Here is a 20,767-nt window from a genome sequence, read left to right on the forward strand (position 1 = left end):
GGAGACCAATGGGTACTCTAAAATGTATGGTATAACCCTCAGATAGGTAGATTGCTGGGTAGATAGATATGTTAAATATATAAATAAATAAATAAATAAATAAATAAGTGTGCACGCGTGAGTGACGCACGGCGTGTCGGCGCGAGCTCTGGAATTCCTCCTCCGTTCAGTCGGAGATTGGCGCTCGTGCTGCGGGGAGCGGGACCTTACGCGGACACAGAGAGAGAAAGAGAGAGAGCGACTTAGATAGAAAGGGGAGAGAGAGAGAGACCGGACTTAATCGTGTGGAATTACTGAGGTTCACTGAGGGTCCTGTACTTGTTCAGCGGGATGGCGGGAGCGCAGCGGCTTCTGTCCACTCTGGGGTAAGAACGGGTGTATGTGTGATACAGAGAGAGAGAGAGAGAGAATCGTGCTGGTTAATTTTGTACACGACAGCTTTGTTTAAGAAGAAATACGCGCTTCTTTTATTTAAATTTTCTTCCCATGTTAATTGTTCCTGTCTCAGTTGGACACACTGAGCGCTTTTGTCTGTTACTGGTTTCCCGAGTCGTTTATTTGTGTTTGTCACGCGACGTGGTTGTTAACGGTGTGTTCTGATTGTAGGTTATTTCTGATACGCCTCTGTTTTAAGGAAATCCCGCGGCGGTGTGTTTGTGCCTCAATTTCACCGCGGGACACGGACACACAGGCACGCGCGCCCGGGGCTCCGTCAACACGCACGCTTAAAAGCTTCCCGTCTGTGTGAAACATGCCAGAAGTATTCCTTGTCCCTTTGCCTTTTTGATTTCAGTGACCTTGCAAAACGCATCCAGCAGGAAAAAAAACAAAACTACGGAGAGCGCACTTTTATAGTGTATCAAAAAATGGCGCCAGAATCAAACTGTAGGTTGCATTGTGATGATCTCGCGCGCGCTCGTCATCTGTTTAAACGCGAGCTACACCGAGATAGGTTGAATGTAAAATGTGGGTGAAAACAGGTGTGAATCAGTGTAGGTCAGTAAACAGGCTTGGGATGAGACGCGCTCCGTGTGCTTGAGTATGATGTGGGGGTGTGTCTGTGTTTACTAATCTGTTTTTCTCTGCATTTCTGTCTGAACAGCAGCTAGAATAAATATATCCTCTAATATAAAACAGGATAAACCCTGCTGTGTATCTGAATATACTTATACCCTGCTGTTTCAGGTATTTATAACCCTTTTAAACCCCAAAGCGCGTTTAATGTCCCTGTTGTGGCAAGGCAAAGGGGTCAAAAGTACTGCATGTAAAATCTAAATAAAATATTTATACTTATATTGACCCTGGAAGTGACAGGGCGGCACTGTGGCCTCGCACCTCCAGGGTCAGGTTCCAATCCCCGACTTGGTGAGTTTCCTCCATGTACTCTGGTTTCCTCCCACAGTCCAAAGACATAGACTAGGTTAACTGGCATTCCCCAATTGCTCATATTGTGTTTGTGTGTGTCTGGTATAGGTTCCCTGTGACCCTATACAGGATAACCAGTGTAGAAGATGAACGAATGAGTGAATTATGAGGTGGTAGTGTAGCACAGCAATTCTCCAAACATTTTGAGTCTACAGACCAGAGCTGGACCAAGGAGGAGGAGGAGGAAATTAATAAAAATATGGCCACATTTTAAACTACTGAAGTAGTGTAAAAACACATGCAGCTCTCTCTCGATCTCACTGTGCTCTACGGGCCTGGTTTCCAAAGGTCATATTTAATATAATGCAAGTGGCAGGCACAATGGAACGCACAGCGTGTCCAGTCTGTTGCTTTGCCACCTTTCAGTCGTGGCCAGATTGCAACAAGTTTGGGGTATTGTTTGTTTAACTGTAATACAGAATAATGCAACAGAATGTGATTTGTATAAATCCAATTAAATTATTATTAACCCCTAAATCCCAGAGCATTTTAGCTGTTTTTTGCATTACCATGTTTTAATAAATAAATATAAGGGTTAGGATTGTGCAATATAGAGTGACATATGTTTTTTTTCAGCACAACCTAGGCAATATGATAAATTTAATTTGATTTTACTTTAAGCAACTATACAAAGATAACTAAGCAAAAAATGTAAAAATAGATCACACAAGCAAAAAAACAAAAAAACACCATTACATGTAGGATCACATGATTTTATGGTTGTTTTTGGTCGCTATGACCAATAAAAAAATATATAATAATAATAATAATTATTATTATTATTATTATTATTATTATACAAATATTAAATGCGGTAAAATTGGTCGTTTTTAAAAGTAATAATACCTTTAGTTTTACCTGACATATCTGAAAACCCAAACACACAGTTTGAAACCTCCCCTGTTGACACACACCTGCAGGATGTCTGTATAAGCAGTTGTTTTTTAAAATCGTCATTGACCAACGTTGTGTTGCTGGCATGGATCCATGCCGCTTGAGTTTAAGGGCTAAATGAATACTAAACCATTTGAAAAATATTGTTTGTGATTGCAAATAAAAAATATGCATTTAAAAATACATCAGCAGAATGATTCTTATGCCGGTCTTAGTCCTTCAGTAATTTAGTAGCTTCTTGTTTCCTTGTTTAACTCTGAGCTTGGGTGACTGTCTGTGTGAAGATTCACATGCTCTCCTGGTGTTTGTGTGGATTTCCTCTGGGTTTTTGGGCTTCCTTACACTGCAGGAAGATGGATTATTTAAGTTAAATTGGAGTGTGATTCAGAACTTAAGTGTAAATGACTGTGTGCATGCATTTATGACCTGTGATGGACTGGAGTCTCAATTAGGCTATATTGCTATCTTGCATATTTTAAGGGATTAATATAACTAAAATGTGTATTGAACACAAAACAGTCACAGAAGTAGGAGTGTGGTTTGACTGTAGCTAATCACAGCCGTGCCATTATTCAGTATAACTTCATGATTGCAGACAGTATTGCTTTTATGAGTGATAGGAGTCAGTAATTATCCCATAATCTATTTTCAGGTGATTTACGTGTATTTTCTTTCTTAAAATCAAAGTATGCCCACATCTGGGAGTGACCCTTTTTTTTTGTATATCTGGTCACGCTGAGAACCACAGTCCGCCACTTAACACCACACTTTGCTGTTGTGAGTGTGTGTGATTATCGGCATCGTACCATGTACATTCCTCGGACTTTATGGACAGTACTTTTCCAGTTTTTTTCTGTGTGCTGAAAAAAGTGACTGTTTTAGGGATTTTTTTTTGAAGATTAAAATAGACTACCATTTTTCATAACTGAACGCTTGAAATTCAATAGAAATCAAACAATCAATCATCGACTATAATTGCCAGTCAATCAACTGCTGTAAATGCAACATCAGTTGATATTAGACATTCCTCACTTAATGGTCAGCGGGTAAGTTTTAGCTTCTTGGATTCACTTAATAAAATGTACCCCTTCAAATCATCTTTCATATTTTTATGTTTGTTCTCATTCTGGAGAACTGTAAACATACAGTATAGGGAATTTCACTCAGACTCAGAGTAACTATTTAAATGTTGTTCCTGAGAATGCAATTTTTATTTTTATTTTTTTATCGCCTTTATGGCTTTCCACAGCCAAGTTCAACGGATCCTAAGGTATCCACTATGTTTCATAATAAATGCTAATTATACATACAGCAGCAGGATGATAAAACAGAAATAATAAAATGTGTGATAAAAAGATTAAGTTAATTAAATGTGTATTTAATGTGATAATTACTCTGGCAACCTCTGTTGTTGTTTGCTAAAACAAAAATCAAAAGAATAATTTTATTTGTTTAGCTTTGATACCATATGACAGAGCAACTTTCCTAACGTGACACACTGGTATGAGTGGTGTGATGAGAAGGCTGGGTAAAATACACAGGTGATGGTCCATGTATTTGTGTGTTTATGTGTATTGGAATCATGTGCTGTCTGGTATAAACAAATCTTGATTCGACAACATGTAAAAGCCATTTCCAGGTTCGGCCTCTTTGAGAGCATAATTTCTGATGACACATTTCCACTGAACAAGTCAGTGATGTCTCAGAGCCAGCTGAGTACAAAGGAACAGTGTAAAAACAATAACAGCCATATTTTGCATTTTGACTTTCTTGGTTTGCAAACAAAACTTTCCATTTAAATTTATAGCAGCAGAGACATCCTTTAACAATAAAATTACAGAAAGACAACACCGGGGTGGGTAGTATCTGTCTCCCAGTGTGCTGGATGGCACATAAACTGATGCTGGCAACACAAACATTATTGTTTTTTTTTCTCTTTAAATTACACACAGAAACCTTTCAAACAAAAAAAAAAAAATTTAAATTAAATATTAAAATTAAAGCTTATTTACACACAGCTTTGACCATTTATTTGCAAACCACACAGGGGAAACATAATTCTTGTGTGTATCACCTGCATTTGTGAATTTGATGAATTTACTCAGCGTTGATCAAATGTTGCACATTATAACTACCGCTTTGTAAGTTATGCATCATTTCCGACTTTGGATTGGACTCCAAACTCACAGCTGTGGGATACTAAACTCTTAGACTGTTGCCTGGAGAGCAACATAACACTTTTCAAAACACTTCTGCTTTAAGTAAACTTCTTGTTTGTTCCAGCTATTGTAGCAACTCTGGCCTAACTGGATAAACATCATGTGCATGGTTCACACAGGCCTGATTCCAGACTTTAATTTGTATAATGCCTGTTTAAAGATCCAAAAGGGATTGGTGTGTTTGTTGTAATGTGTCTGGCCCAGGTGTGTGGGAAGTGTGTATGGGACCTCCATGCACAGGCAATTGAATCCAACCAACCATCAAATCCAAAATGCAATTCAACCACCTGCCAACAGCAGTGATCACTCTGGCCAGAAGAATTTACATGCTAGTGAGTCATCATTTTTTGTAAGGTCATAAAAACAGAGCTCAACCTTTTAAATATGTTCAGCTGAATTTAGTATTGACCACCATAAAGATTTATTTGGTTGGAATTCATTTTCCCTGGATGCCCAAACAGCTCAGTTGCTTTCTATCTGACCAAACAAACAACTCTTACAGTCTAATACCATATTATTAATATGATTATTATTATTATTATTATTAATAATATTTTTTAAAAGAAACTGACTATGTCGTATTTTTAAAAGCTTTGATACTGTATCACATTTTATTTCGTGAAAATATCAATAGCGGGTAATATGAATAAACAAAATGTGCCCCATTGACCTTAGAAGACCAAAATAAAATAGGTTTACAGTATAAAAATTTAAACTGGTAAATTGGTAGAGGTAGAGACTGGTATTTGTAAACTGTTTAATTCAATATCAGAAAGTGAAACTCATGTATTATGTTGATTCATTATACATAGACTGATCTATTTCAAGTGGTTATTTCTTTAAATTTTGAGAATTATGGCTTCCAGCTAATGAAAACCCAAAATTCTGAGAATTAAAACATTTGAATATAAGTTAAGACCAATGTAAAAAAAGCTTTTTAACAACAAATGTTGGAATATTAAAAAATATGAACATGTACAGCAGTCAATACTCGGGACTCCCTTTGGATGAAGTACTGCAGCAATGCGGCATGGCATGGAGGTGATCAGTTTGTGGCACTGCTGAGGTGTTATGAAGGCCCAGGTTGCTCTGATAGCAGCCTTCAGTTATTCTGCGTTGTTGGAACTGATTTACGCATCTTCCTCTTCAGAATACCTCATAAATTCTCTATGGGGTTCAGGTTGGGCAAGTTTGCTGGCCAATCAAGCACATTGATATTATGGTCCTTAAACCAGGTATTAGTACTTTTGGCAATGTGGGCAGGTACTACTGCACAATAAAACCAGCATCTCCATAAAGCTGGTCAGCAGAAGGAAGCATGAAGTGCCCTTAGACCTGATAAAACACAGTGGACCATCACCAGCAGATGACATGGCTCCCCAAACCACCACTGAAAAAAATATTTCTGTGGGTATAAAAAGCTGGTATTGTCAGTAAGTCATTCCAAGTTCGTCATTCAAACAGCCATGAACACAGGACATCACTTAACAGACAAGCAGCTCCACCTGGCCATGGCGCGCCTTCGGGTCGGTGCCAGGCAGTCAGATGTTGCTTGTGAACCTGGTGTGTCTTAAATTGTCATCAGCAGACTTGTATCAAGACACAGAACTACTGGCAGAGTTCATGACAGACCCAGCAGTGGAGTCCCACGAGTGACAGACCACAACGATGACCAATACCTAAGGACCTTTGCACTCAGATATCGTTATGCAACTGCCACACAGCTGCAGGGCCGTTTACGAGATGCGAGGGGTTCTAGGGTTTCCAGACAAACCATTCGCAGGTGACTCCACCGCTTTGGCTTGAATGCCAGACGACCGTTGCAGGTGACTCCACTGACACCAAGACACCGCTGTGAACGTTTGCAGTGGGCACAAGACCATGTGACCTGGACAATGCAGCAGTGGTCTACCGTACTGTGCACAGAAATGATTGTCGATAGCGTAGCTGAAGAAGGCGAGGTGAGCGATACGCCAAGGTCAACATGGTCCCCAGGGTTTGCTTTGGTGGGGGAGGTGCAACAGTCTGGGCAGGCATCACCAGTCAGCGCAAAATAGATTTGGTTACTGTACATGGCTCAGTCACTGCACGTTCTTACCTCAGAGACATCATAGAACCCATCATCATCCCCCAATTCCGCCAGCACACACCTAACTTTCTGTTCATGGATGATAATGCTCCACCCCATCATGGCAGAATTGTCACAGCACGACTTTAGGAAGTTGGAGTACCTCATATGGTGTGGCCATCAATGTCTCCTAACCTGAACCCCATAGAGCACGTCTGTGACCAGTTAAAGCAGAGAGTGGATGATCGTACCCCACCCCCACGCATTTGTAACTTTTTTCAGTGTTTCATTTTTTATTTAACAAACATAAAGCCAAAAAGTACCAAGTGGGCAATACTAAAGTAGTACATTATTCAATACCTTGTACATCTACCATTAGCAGCAGTAATCATTTCCTGTATGATTTTATCAGTTTCTCAAATTGTTGTGGAGGAATTTTGGTCCATTTTCCTTCATAACTTTGCTTCTGTACATTGAGGGTTTAAGGCATTCGCTTATGCACAGCTCTTTAAAGATTCTGCCACAGCATTTAAATTGGGTTGGGGTCTGAACTTTGATTAGGCCATTCCAAAACCTTGATTCTTATTTTTTTTTTCCATTCTGATGTGAATTTAATGGTATGTTTTGAATTATGGTTCAAATTTTGACCAAGCTTTACCTATTGGACAGATGGCCTCACAGTTGCCTTGAGAATACTATAGTATACAGAGAAGTTCATGGTTGACTCTAGAGATGCAATGATACCACTTTTTTGAGTACTTGCATTTCTTGCCGATACTCGCCGATACCAATACCGAGTACTTAATAAAAACATGATTTAAATTTACAGGTAACAGCTTTAGTCATATAATTTAACAAAAAAAAAACAAGGGACTAGTTTGTCTCTGGACATTTTCTCTCGTCTTGCAGGGGTTTGCTGCAGCGTGGTTTGTGTTGGTTTAGAAGCGTGGGTAAACTCTTTGTACTCGTTGTCGTGTTGGGATTTTAGGTGCTTGATTAAATTACTTGTGTTAAGCACCCTACCTTTTGAGCTCCTCTGGACAATTTCACTAGGCACAATTTGCAGTCTGCCTTTGTTTTGTCGTCTTCATTCACTTTGAAATAGTTGCACACGGCTGACATGTCTTGCCTTGCCTTCTCCCCGGTCTGAGCTGCAGCCGGGGCCTGGGGGCGGGCACTCAGCGCCTGTGAGTAATCCCATACAAGGCGCTCAAACATAGACATTTCTCAGACCGTGGTATCGGTCCCCGGTATCGGGGGCATTTTAACGAGTACGAGTACTTTAGAAAATGTGGTATCGAGGCTGATACCAGATACCGGTATCAGTATCGGTGCATCCCTAGTTGACTTAATGACTGCAAGGTGCCAAGGTCCTGTGGGTGCAAATTATCACCCCACCACTGGTGTGCTTGACAATGGGTATGAATGTTTCTGCTGTTTGGTTTTTACCAAACAAAGCACTGGGCAGTAAGGCCAGACAACTCTACTTTGGTCTTATCTGACCATAGGATATTGTTCCTAAAACCTTGTGCTTTGTTCAGGTGCAGTTTTGTAAATGTTTAGCAAACAGCTCTTTCAAACAAACCATATTTGTTTAGTGGCTCCGGCCCATCCGTAGAGCTTCTGGGTTTATGCTGTTGTGTTTGTCCCTAGGACATTGCCAGCCGATCCTTTGGGCGACATGGGTTGTATTGTGGGGCCTGCATGGAACACACATCCCATGGCTGCTTAGTCAGATTGGGATCTGGGTCAGCTGCCTTTAGCTCTTTGCCTGTTGGACTGTGTTGGACTGGGTGTTTTGGTGCCTTTCTATCATGGCCAGCATTGACTTGTCTGCATTGTTTTTTCTTAGGGATGGGACTGGATTGGGTTCTACCAGTTTCTGCGTGGTTGAAAGACCAGTGTACTGGTGCATAATTAATAATCAATGTTCGAGTGATTCTTTAATTAGGGTGGCAAATGAAAGCCAATTTTTTTTATAAAATGTCTTGCTATGCATTTAAAATTAGTTTTATGCTACAGTATATCCATTAAACTAGAATCTTAGGAACATTTTTATTTCTATAATAATTTTAATCAAACACTGGTGACACAATCACTTACTGTATGTCTATGGTGTTACCAGTATTTTAAGTAAAATTTTGTTTTGTTCTAAAATGAGCAGGGGTATGTAACTTTAGGAAAAAATAATTAAATAAATAGTTTCAAAATTTGGACTAAAATATGTCAGATCTGCAAGGTATTAACATAACACCACACACATGAATAAAGTGCAACACACAAAATTCTCAGAAATGTAGCTAATTTTAAGAAAATTATTAATATAGAATATACTCACAATGCACCCCTCAAATCAACCAGCACCTGCAATGAAATTGCAATGACAAACAGGAAGTAGTCCAAATAGATTTCCCCCTTTTCTTAAATGGGTGACATCTATTGTTGTAACACAACAGACGTTAATTTGGGGGACACAACTTTATTTCTTAGATATAATAAAATATGTATGTAAAAACAACTTAACAAAATTGTTGCCGGTTGTGAAGCATGTGTGTATCAAACAAGCCAAATCTTGGCATATATAACCTCGGTCAGGTGATGACATCTGATGAAGCGCACCTGCAGGTTATAAACAGGAGTGAACCGGAACATTCGTCAGATCTTTTTGTCTTCAGGACTGTATTGTGATTGCGTGTGATGTGTGCAAGTGAATTTAAAAGTATTAACTTACAGATATGGTGGAGTTGTAAGATCCGCACCTCCGCGTGATAAATCACTTCTCCACAACTCTGTTTTGAGTGCTTCGCGCGCGGCTTTCTTAAAGAGAAGCACGAGTTGCGGCGCATTCCTGGGGTTAAACAGTGTAATCTGGCAGGTGCGCACAAGACGCAATTCCCCCTTTCTCTCGCGCCCTCGCTGGATCAGGAAGTTTTCCATCCACTTCTGAAGCGCACATCGGCGCTTCTTGTGAATAGATAGGTAAGACATACTCTCGCTTCCGCGGGTATGGAGGAGTTACTGCAGGCATGCGATCAGTTGATCGTATTTGGCCGTGGAAGCTCAAACGCTCAAAAGTTAGACGGCAGGTTTCTGTCAGGTGGCCGGCGGGAGGAGTCTCAGCGGCGCTCTCTCTCTCTCTCTCTTTTTCTCTCTCTCTCTCCCTCCACCCATTTTTTGGCAACCTTCATGACGAGTTAACTCTTTCATGGAATAGCCTTATTCATCTCGTGTTTTTCATGCCATCAAAACCGTGCTGTTGACATGAAGGCACGGTTATATGATGATGTCCCAGATAGAAGAGACGCTGGTGGCTATCTTTCTCCTGGGACATTATCCTCCCTAAAAAGCTTTCAGACAGCTGATCAGCTGATCTACTGCAACCCATGGCGGTTTTGCAGGCTTACCAGCCTGACCTGCTGACAGACTTGAGCATTGGCGGGGCTCTTCAATGTCGTTCCTGGAATTACGCAGAGGCACAGACCTGTCTCTTCATGCAACAAAGCAGACACCCGTGCTATCGGCTGTTTTTATGGCTGCGATGGTGCTCCGCAGAGCTGTGGCTAAATCTCACGGGAATTAAGGATAAGGATTGTGCGTTCCTCCTTGATCCCCCCAACTCGCCCTCCGGCCTGTTTGGCAACGCCATAAACGTCGCCACTAGGTTGGGGAGGCGAAATTATATGAATTTGGGAAATTCCTTCCCCGCCGTGCTCAAGTGTCGGGATTGTCGGCCACCCAGTCCCGACCGGGTCTGACATTCGCGAGAGTGTTACAAGCCGGGCACCCCCTCGTAAGACTGTGGCGCGGCGTGCTACGCTTTGCAATCCGCCTCAAAGAAATCGGACCTACAGTACGTACTGTCTTCTTCACGAAGAAGAAGTCCTGAGGCTCATTCCCCAGGACCGTGGCGCAGGGCGCATAGAATTCCTCTCAAAGTGTTCTCCCTGGCACCCCCTGGAGGTCGGTGTTCTTGCTCCGCCACCACAGGTGTTTCGGACAACACCGCTCTCCAAGAAATGTTAGTTTTTCGGTCTTTTCCTGCCATGTTTCAGGATGCCGAACATCTAACACACCATCCCAACCATCCCCCCGACCACCCAGCACCCCCAACCCCCCATCTAAACGCTAATCTTTGCCCCTTTCGGAGAAACTGGCAGCGTGGAAGCTACTGCCAAGTATATCTCCTTGGGTACTAAGCACTGTAGTGAGAGCTATAGGTTCCCGCTCTCACATCGCCCTCCGTATTTCAACGGCGTGGTCTCCACTTCCGTCAAACCGGAAAGGGCGCATCTGCTGACTCTGGAGTTACAGACATTGCTGGAAAAGGGGCCATAGAACATGTTCCTCTACCAAACAGAGAGTCAGGCTACTACAGTCGGTAAGAGGAACGCGAGGGCTGCGTCCGATTTTAGATCTTCGTGGGCTAACCGCTAACCAAAAAAAAAACAGGTTCAAAATATTGACTGTCAAAGTGATTGTTTCTCTAATCCAACCAAGGGATTGGTTTGTGACAATCGATCTGAAGGACGCATATTTTCACATGGAAATATTGCCACAACACAGGAAGTTCCTGGGGTTCGCTTTCGGGGGCGAAGCTTACTAGTAGTGGGTCCTTCCATTTGGTCTAGCCCACCCCGCACGTTAACGACTGGCTGATTCTGGCTCAGTTTCAGGAGGTAGCGCTTCGACATCGGCCTCATAGCTCTAGCTATGAGCTATAAGCTATAGCTATGAGCTATAAGCTATAGCTATGAGCTATAAGCTAGCTCATCTCCGTTCTTTAGGATTGAGATTCAACGCCAGAAAAGCTTTCTCTTTCCTGCCCAGAACACAACATATTTGGGTCACGTAGGATTCGATCGCAATGCGGGTACAGGTGTCTCCTGCGCGTGTCGAATGCATCTCCAACACCCTGAAGGAAACCAAGCTAGGCCAGAAAGTGACTGTTCATTTTAGGATGAATTTAATGAGATTTTAGGTCTCATACCAGCTGCGTCCACGGTGATAACCTTTGGGCCTTCTGCACATGAGATCGTTTCAGTTGTGGCTAAAAGCAAGGGTATTTTACTCAGGGCCAATTCCAGGGCAAATAAGGGTTACGCGCCAAGGGCTTCGTACCCTTTCTATGTGGTCCAGACCCCGGTTTTTGACTTTGGGTCCCACTCTACGTGAGTCTTGTCGTCGCAAGGCGCTAATGACAGACGCTTCCCTCACGGGCTGGGGTGCAGTCTTAGATGGCCGTTCAGCCCAAGGGAGCTGGAGAGCCAATCTTCTTGCGTGGCACATCAATTGCCCCAAACTGATGGCTTTAATTTGGCCCTGAAACACCTCCTCCAGCAGTTGAGGCTACCATGTCCTAGTGTGGGTGGACAATACTACGGTAGTCTTGTATATAATCGCCAGGGCAGACTGTGCTTGCGCCGCTTGAATAAGCTAGCGCACCAGGTTCTGCTTGGGGCACAGAATGAGTTCCTGTCCCGCTGGGCGATGTACATTTTAGCTAAAAGCCAGGGGATTTACCAAAGGGCCAGTCCCCGGAGGCAAATACGGGTTACACTCCAGGTGGCTTTGTACCCTTTCTATGTGGTTCAGACCCCGGTTTCTGACTTTGTGTCCCACTCTATGTGCGTTTTTGTCGTTGCGAGACGCTAACGACAGACGCTTCCCTCACGGGCTGGGGTGCGGTCTTGGATGGCCGTCCAGCCCAAGGGAGCTGGAAAGGCCATCTTCTCGCGTGGCACATCAATTTTCTCGAACTGATGGCTTTATTTTGGCCCTGAAACACCTCCTCCAGCAGTTGAAGCTACCGTGTCCTAGTGCGGGTGGACAACACTACGGTAGTCTCGTGTATAATCGCCGGAGCGATTGACTGATGGGGTCTGGTTGACACCTCTTCCAAACCGCTAGAGTCAGCGCCTGTCTGGCTTCTGACTCTTAAGATGTTTTTTCTTATAGTTACTTCTTTCAAGAGAACTGGAGATCTGTAGGCCTCCCGTCCTGCCTAGACTTTGCTCCTGGGCTAGTCAGAGCTATTCTGCATTCTCACCCGAACTATTTTCATTCTTGACCTACTCTAAAAAAGCGGGAACGAGATGCTGCGCTCCAATGCTGCACTGCTTACGTGACTGGACGTCCTTTTAGACAAAATTGATCTGAGGAATGTCCCGGGTAACTCCTATTTATAACGTGCGGGTGCACGTCATCAGATGACGTCACCTGACCGAGGTTATATATGCCAAGATTTGGCGTGTTTGTTACACACATGCTTCACAACCGGCAACACAGAAAGACGTTCCCATAGCGTTTTCACGCAGCATCTTGTTCCCCTTTTTTCAGGAAACAGGGTTACAGCAAAATAACCCGAGACGTTCATCTGGCAGCAAGTTATTTAACTCTAACTAATGCAGTGAGTCTCATGTTTTATACATGAGAGTTAATGTATTATACGAGTTAAGAATTGAAGTAGTTGAGAGATTTGGTACTCCGAAAAATATTATTAAAAAAACATTTACACACAATAGGTTTCATGGGGGCCTTAATGATGAAACACAAATGCAGTAAATTGCCTTATTACAGTTAAACCCAAAAGGATAGTGTTTATCATTCATTTCGTGGAAGAAATGTGGTTGAAATAACATCCTGATTAAGCTTAAAGGGAGATCAAACTGTAAAAAAAACAACAACTGTAGAATGTTTAATAACGAAAGTAAGAGCATTTCCGCTCACACAATATAAACGCAAGAAATTGGGACTAACCAGCTTTGGTGTCTTAAAAAAAAACACTTATCTGTGCATTAAAAACACGTCATGTGGTCTGATGATTTACCCAGTTTTAGAGTAATGATGCACATCATGAATAGTGCCGACTGTACAAGCTTGTGGGGGCAGTCTTATGATCTTTCGTTGCTTCTGTTGGTCAGGTCTAGGTTCAGGCAGGTTACAGTATGTGCACAAGAAATGAGGTCAGTTGACTTCATGTCATTACTGAATGTAATGAATAACCAGATTTTAACTATCAATGGATTTTTTTTCTTCCCTAATGGCACAGGCGTACTTTAAAATGACAATGACAGGATTCATTTTGTTCAAATTGTGTGGTTCGGGAAGCATAAGACATCATTTTCACACATGGATTACCGAAGTCCAGACCTTAACCCCACTAGGAATCTATAGGATGTGCTGGAGGAGGCTTTATGCAGCGGCTCTACTCTCCCATCAATACAAGATCTTGGAGAAAAAATCTGGATAAATAAAAATATTGTGATATTGCACAAGCTTATTAAATTATCCTACTGCCATACTCAAAGCAATAGGCTGTGAAGTATTAGAGGTATTTGTGCTTTTTAACACTCTCATGATTCAACGAAAACATGCGCAAAAAGTCCTATATCAGTTTGTATTACTATTGCTCATTTTGCAGTAATCTTACTTACATTCATTGACTACTGTTCAAATGATCAGTATGTTGGTAATTTAACTATTATATATACAGTATCACTATATCACTATATATAATTGTCCCCAGTCCAACTTCTGATATAAAAAATTAAATATGTTAACACTAATAGGTATACAGTATACCATGTTAAAATTTACTTACCATGCTGTATCAATATACAGTACAGATGTTTTTCTTTTTGCAGGCACAGTGTTTTTAATTGTTTTATTTTAATTGTTCTTTACAGCATAGATGCTTTGCCTTCATAATCCAAATCCACATGCTTTCAAAGAGATTTATATATTAACTTAATCTCTTTCTCTCTCTCTCTCTCTCTCTCTCTAGTAATTTCCAGACTTCTGCTGTATTTGAGGACTTTGTAGAAACTGAGAGAATTAAAACGGAAAGCCTTGGATCCTCTGTCTCAGCGTGCAAGAAGGTACACTTGCTTTTATTTGAGCGTGAGTGCACGTGTGTGTGTCTGTGCTTTCACATGTGCATGTGTGCATTTGTGATTGATACTCACTTTGAGCTTCAGTGATCCACACAAATTGGATTTGGCCGTGCTAGTGATCAAACCGTACTCTCTCTCTCTCTCTCTCTCTCTCTCTCTCTCTCACACACACACATGCGCACATACACACACACTGATCTTAGTAAAATGATTTAAGGTTCAAATAATAGGTGATGTTTCTGGCAAAATTATCTTACTCTTTGTTGGGACAGGTAAAATAAATTTTGCCACAAGATCAAACCGTACAGAAGATATTTATTTAACTGTTGAGAAATTTGGTACTTCTAAATATATTATTTTATAACATTTACACACAATCGCTTTCACGTGGGCCTTGATGATGAAACACAGCTGATGGCACAGTCTTTTCGCAGCTGTTCTCAACACGAAGATCAAAGAGCTGCACTCATTTCTATGGCCTTTGAATTCCCTGGGGCGCGTTACTTCACCCCGCTTGCATGCTACTCTTTTGCCACATGACTCTGCTCTATAGACCTCCAGGACTTAAGCTAAACTGCCTGCCTCATTTTTATAAAGCAGAGTAGCCTGAGATTCAGCAAGGATAATTATTAGTCAGCTGTGCCTGTTTCCAGCAGCCCTGCCCCTTCACACACCTGCAGAAGGGAGGCCGCCTACCTAGGGAGCATACGGAGTGCGCGAGGAGCGACAAAAGATTGAGGCACACGTTCATCACTGGCACATGCAAGTCTGTAGGCACAGTCTGTTTCTGGCATAACAGTACACCATATAGCATTAATATTGATTATCAATTATTATTAAATATTATACATAAATATTATATTTATGCCTGTTGGCTATGAGAGAAAGATATCAAAACACTGGGTGTATTGCAATTTGCTATGTGTGGGGCTTCTCAGTCAGAGTGTTTAAGATTGTTGATCTGGCCTTCAAATTACCACGATCTCAATTCGATTGGCACCCATGGGATGTGCTGGACAAACAAGTCTGATCCATGAAGCAGACCCATCTTGCAACTTACAGCACTGGTACTAATAACCTGGTGCCAGATACCAGAGCACACCTTATATTTACATCTAAATGTGTGAAACAACTTAAAACACCTTGGTTGGCAGACTACCCAAAAAGTATTGGAACAGATGATTTTGAAGTAAAATAAGCAAATAACACTCAATAATTATATACCTGGATATCTATTTTATTTGCAGTAACTGCAGCAAGCCAGAGTCCCCTCTGATATCATTAAGCATTGAAAAGCTTTCAAAAAAGAAAAGGAGCAATCCTTTTCTTTTTTATGCTTTTTCAAAGGCTTGCACCCGAGCTTCTTTAAATTTTTGTTAGTTTTGGGGATTCTACATTTAGTTTTCCATTCATGACTTGCTGCTTAATTGGGCTGAGCTGAGGTGATTGACTTGGCCACTCCAAAATCTTGTACTTTTACCCCTTGATGAAGTCCTTTGTTGTGTTGGCAATGTGTTTTGGATCATTGTCCTGCTGCATGATGAAGATCTCCTTCTTTCTCAGATTCAAAATGAATTACTTTTATCCCAAACACAGCTCTTTGGTTTTTATCTAGATTTATCCTGTTTTGTGTTCATGGTGAAACTCAGAGCTTAAATCAAGAGTAGACATTTAGAGCTATTAATTATTTAAGCAATCTGAAAGACGGGGCAAAAAGAAGCAGTAGTAAGTCAAACTGTCCAATATTTTTGAATACTTGAAAACACTGAAAAATGATTAAATTAGGAAAATGGTGCAATATTTTAAGTTAAACACATTTAAATGTCAGTATCAGGAAGTACAAGATGAAATTCTGAAAATCTATTGCCCTCTTTTTAATCTAAGGTATAGCAAAAAAAAAAAAAGCTCAATAAAATCCATAAAGCAACTTATTGATCACAGGATTTATTCCTTAATTATGTTTTGGGCTCAGACATGACAAGGATAGAAATGTCATCATTTGATAAATGTGATTAGTCAGAATGAGTTTATATTGATTTTTATTTGCTCTTCTCTCTAAAGCAGCAAATGGAGCCCGACCACGTGAACAGAGCCACCATTTATTGTGTCACCTCTGTGTGTCTTCAAACATTTGTATACACATCAATTCTTATTTTTTTTTTTTCAGTAAGTGATAATGATATTAATAGAAGGCAAAAATTTAATATCACTTACTCATTGTCTATAGCGCTTTATCCTGTATTCAGGGTCGCGGGGGGCCTAGAGCCTATCCCATGAGGCTTTGGGCACGAGGCAGGGTACACCCTGGACAGGGTACAATCCATCGCAGGGCACACACATACACTTAGGTACACACTACAGGCAGTTTGGGAACGCCAATTAGCCTAATCTGCATGTCTTTGGACTGTGGGAGGAAACCCACCAAGCACGGGGAGAACATGCAAACTCCAGGCGCACAGAGAGTCTGGCTGGGAATCGAACCCGGACCCTGGAGGTGCAAGGCGACAGTGGTGCTTCAGTAAATCCTAATGTTAACTTTGCAATTCCCTTATGGTAGTTAAGTGTTAATGTTTTTTTTTTTTAATGTTTGCATGAATTGATTTATGCGGCAAAAAAAAGTAGATGACTTTTAATTCAGGAAGAAAGTTTTTTATTAATTTTTTGATTAATTAAGGAAACATCTTGCTGATGAATGAAGTAGGAACTTAAATGAACACGGTAAAAAAAATTGTAAGGTTGTTGGTATGTCTGCTTTCGACTATTCTCTGTTTGTTTTCTGGATATGTCATTCAAGTTGGTGATTAACAAATTTAAATGAGTCGATCTGTTAACGCTGCTTTGTTGCTTTCTTTGAAAGATGCAGTTTAATGCCTAGCTGAACATTTTCTAGTGCAGCACAATGGTCTGATCTGGTGGGGGTTTTGACAGGCTTACAAACACACACACACACACTCATAAAAACATTACAAATGAATATGCTGTGGACACATTTTGTTACATATTTATATGCAGACATTAAGGCACATGCAGTATACATAATGGCTTGCCATTTTCTTGTGCGCCTTGATTGTCAAATGAACAGCTGTTATGTTTCTACCCATGTTTTGCTACACATTTTGGTATTTACCTCTTCTAAAGAATATTCAACAAAAAAAACCTGATTATAAACCTTTTAACAACCTGACTCAAATTGGCAAAACAATTGGATAGAAACATTGAGTGAGACAGAAAACGTAAGGAGTACGCCACTCTTGCCACTCTTCTCTCTTGTCACTCGTTTAGCACTCTTTTGCTCCATTCACTCGATCGATGCCTTTGTCTGATTGATTTGTGCTAAATTGAATTACAGTGAGTTTCTGACTGTCTCCACATTATTATACAGGGTTGTGTAAATAAAATAAATCACTATGATTTAATTTGAGTGTCATCTGATGCTATCTGATTCAGGTCACTCCTTACACATCCTATTCCCTAATAGTCCATGTTCCTTATAAATTGCACACTGAGGGCAGATAGTGCTGTTAAATGGATGAGCTAAATCCGTTATATCTCGATATTTCAACAATGAAACTATTAAGCTTAAGCAATTCATTATGTCACTATGTCTCATCAAGAGTATTATAAACATTTGGTGGGGCAAACTACTGTATTACACACACCGACTTGATCTTAATAACAGGTGTTTCCTTAAAGATAACATGCTGAACAGAATACACATATGATACAGGTTGACAGCAAAATGCGGTAAACCCTATTTTTAGACTTTTAATAATTTTAGCAGATTATTATTCCTTGGCATACAGGTTTGTCTTTAATAAAACTTTTAATTTGAAAGCCACTATATACCCTTAGTTTAGAAGCTGAAAACTTCAAAGTTCTAAGTAAACCACGACAAGTTAGCTGCCCTGTTTTCAAGCTATAGCCAACATGTCATTGGCCAAGCACATCACTCCTTTCTGTCACATGCTAACTCATAAAATTGTTGATGATTATAAAAAATAAAAAAAACTTCATGTTACAGCTACATCAGCCTCCTCTTCTACCTGCTTTTGTTCCACTTCAGCACATGACGAGAGCTCGTTATCAGAATACAAGTATGCACCATTTAACATCTGTTCATGCATCAACCAACCGAGTGCCCTTCAGTTGTCCTCTAAGGTTGTTATATAAAGGAGTGTCAGAACAAGACAAAGTGATCACAACAGCTTGTACAAATCGGAAAAAAGTGTAGTAAATCGGACAAAAGGAATGTGCCGACTGAAAATGATACAGAAGGTTTGCACTACTAATTTTGACAAAGTGTAAATGTAAAATGTTACAGAATTAATGTATATAATAATTTCAGAAATAACGTAAATGAAAATGTGTAATAAACAAAAAACTTGAAGAGGCTTGTTACAATTTATATGGACACTGTAGTGATTTTGGGTTCTTTAGTGTTGATTTCTGCATTTGTGTAAATTTTATATATGACTAGTTGTCTTTTGCTGTTTGGTAGTTGTTTTTGGTGTTAATATCTATTTTGTGTAGAGTTGTGTTTTGTTCCTAAAGGTATTGTGTTGTTTCGTAAGGTTGCTTTAGCGCAACCGTACAAGACCATTTTGTTGTTTGCATTTGATGTACAGTGTATAGTTTGATCTCAGCTTTAAATGGGTAAAGATTTTTATTAGTATGGTCTTTCTGGTTCTTTAGAATCTGCATTGGCTGTAATATTAGAACTATTCTTAACTGTTAGATGTACCTCAGTTAAAGTAAGACATTCAGTCTGGCCAGATGGTACCCACAGCAAGAGGACAGAACAAACACACACACACACACACATACACACACACACACACACACACACACACACACACACACACACACACACACACACACACACACACACAATGCAAACAAGCAGACAATTTTCACAACCATGTCTTCTCACTCAACTATATGTCCCTTTTTTCTTTATCTCACAAAGACACACACAGACACGCACACACACACCATTTCAAAACAATTTGCGTGTGTGTGTGTGTGTGCATACTTTACAAGTGAGAAGGTTTGTGCTGCCTGGAAATTAAAAGCATTCATATTTAAAAAAAATGTCAGGCATGCTGAACAATCACACATGATGTTTTCTAGTTATGCAACAAAACTGTGTATGTGTGTGTCTGTGCACGCTTGTGACCTTTTAAAGTTTATTCATTAAGTACTTTGCAAGCTTGATCTCTTGCAAGCTGCTTATTTAGGAGATAAACACACATCCCTTAGCATTGACTCCCTGCTGTGTGTGCGTGTATTCTTGTGGCTGTAGACGTGTATGCTTGTGCGTAAGTGCATCAGGTGTATTGCTTGTACATAAGAAGGAACTCTTTACCTATGCATGTTTTATAATGTTATTGTTTCATTTTAATGCTAAAGTGCCATTATATTTGCTATAATCTAAAAAAGGACCCATTTTGGTGTCTCTCAGGTTCTGTGCAGCAACAGTGTTTTAGACACGTGTGATTACTGGCTTAAGAATGACAAGGCGCTGAGCAGAATCAGTTTCCTTGAGGATCAACATGAAGGAGGCTGCACCGTGAGTTCTATCCCACACACACACCAACACGCACAAAAAAATACACCTATGCACGTACGCAATAACTGATTTATACATGTTTACAAAAATGTACCTTTTGCAGACATGTGACTACCATGACATCACAGTGCATGGCTAAACTACCGTTAACCCATTCAAGGTGTAAGCCAGAATATTTGATGCCTTGTCACACAGATATAACAATAACCCTAGCAACTTCTTCAAAAAAGAAACAAGCATGTGAAAATACATGTAGATAAAGAAGGTAATATGGATGTTAGTTTACAGAAGTTTGATTTACAATCACAAAGTGATTATCTTAACAGTGTACAAATATGTGATTCCTTCTAAATTTAGTGGCTTTTGCTTTTTACTACATTTTACTAGCTGTAAAACACAACATGGACAGTTCGAAGGCTATTTGAAAAAACTTAGAACCAATTATTATAGAGACAAAGTGTTTTCTTGCTAATTGCTTTTGTGACTGTTTTCGTATGTGGGTTTTTGCGCACTGGCAGCCGGTAAGTAACATCTCTTTAGCCATCCAGAAATGGATGGAAAGACAAACATTCTGACATCACATGCAAAAGGTCAATACGCCATACATCATAAAAAAGAATTCATTGAAAATTCACTGTGTTGGTTTACTTTTCTGTGATTTATGAAGGAACAGACTAAAAAAAAATCACACACACACACA

General features: G+C 40.4%; 1 protein-coding gene across 1 annotated transcript in view; it reads left to right on the forward strand.

Annotated features, from left to right (window-relative positions):
- Nucleotides 1-255: 255 nt before the first annotated feature.
- The window catches only part of sphkap (SPHK1 interactor, AKAP domain containing), a 72,289-nt gene continuing 51,777 nt past the window's right edge, over nt 256-20,767 (forward strand). The window contains exons 1-3 of the mRNA XM_053499806.1: nt 256-365; nt 14,390-14,483; nt 19,960-20,067. Coding sequence (XP_053355781.1) covers nt 331-365; nt 14,390-14,483; nt 19,960-20,067 — 237 coding nt within the window. The 5' untranslated portion in view covers nt 256-330. The remainder of the gene's footprint in view (nt 366-14,389; nt 14,484-19,959; nt 20,068-20,767) is intronic.

This window comes from Clarias gariepinus, chromosome 7, assembly GCF_024256425.1.
Source record: "Clarias gariepinus isolate MV-2021 ecotype Netherlands chromosome 7, CGAR_prim_01v2, whole genome shotgun sequence".
Taxonomy (NCBI): Eukaryota; Metazoa; Chordata; class Actinopteri; order Siluriformes; family Clariidae; genus Clarias; species Clarias gariepinus.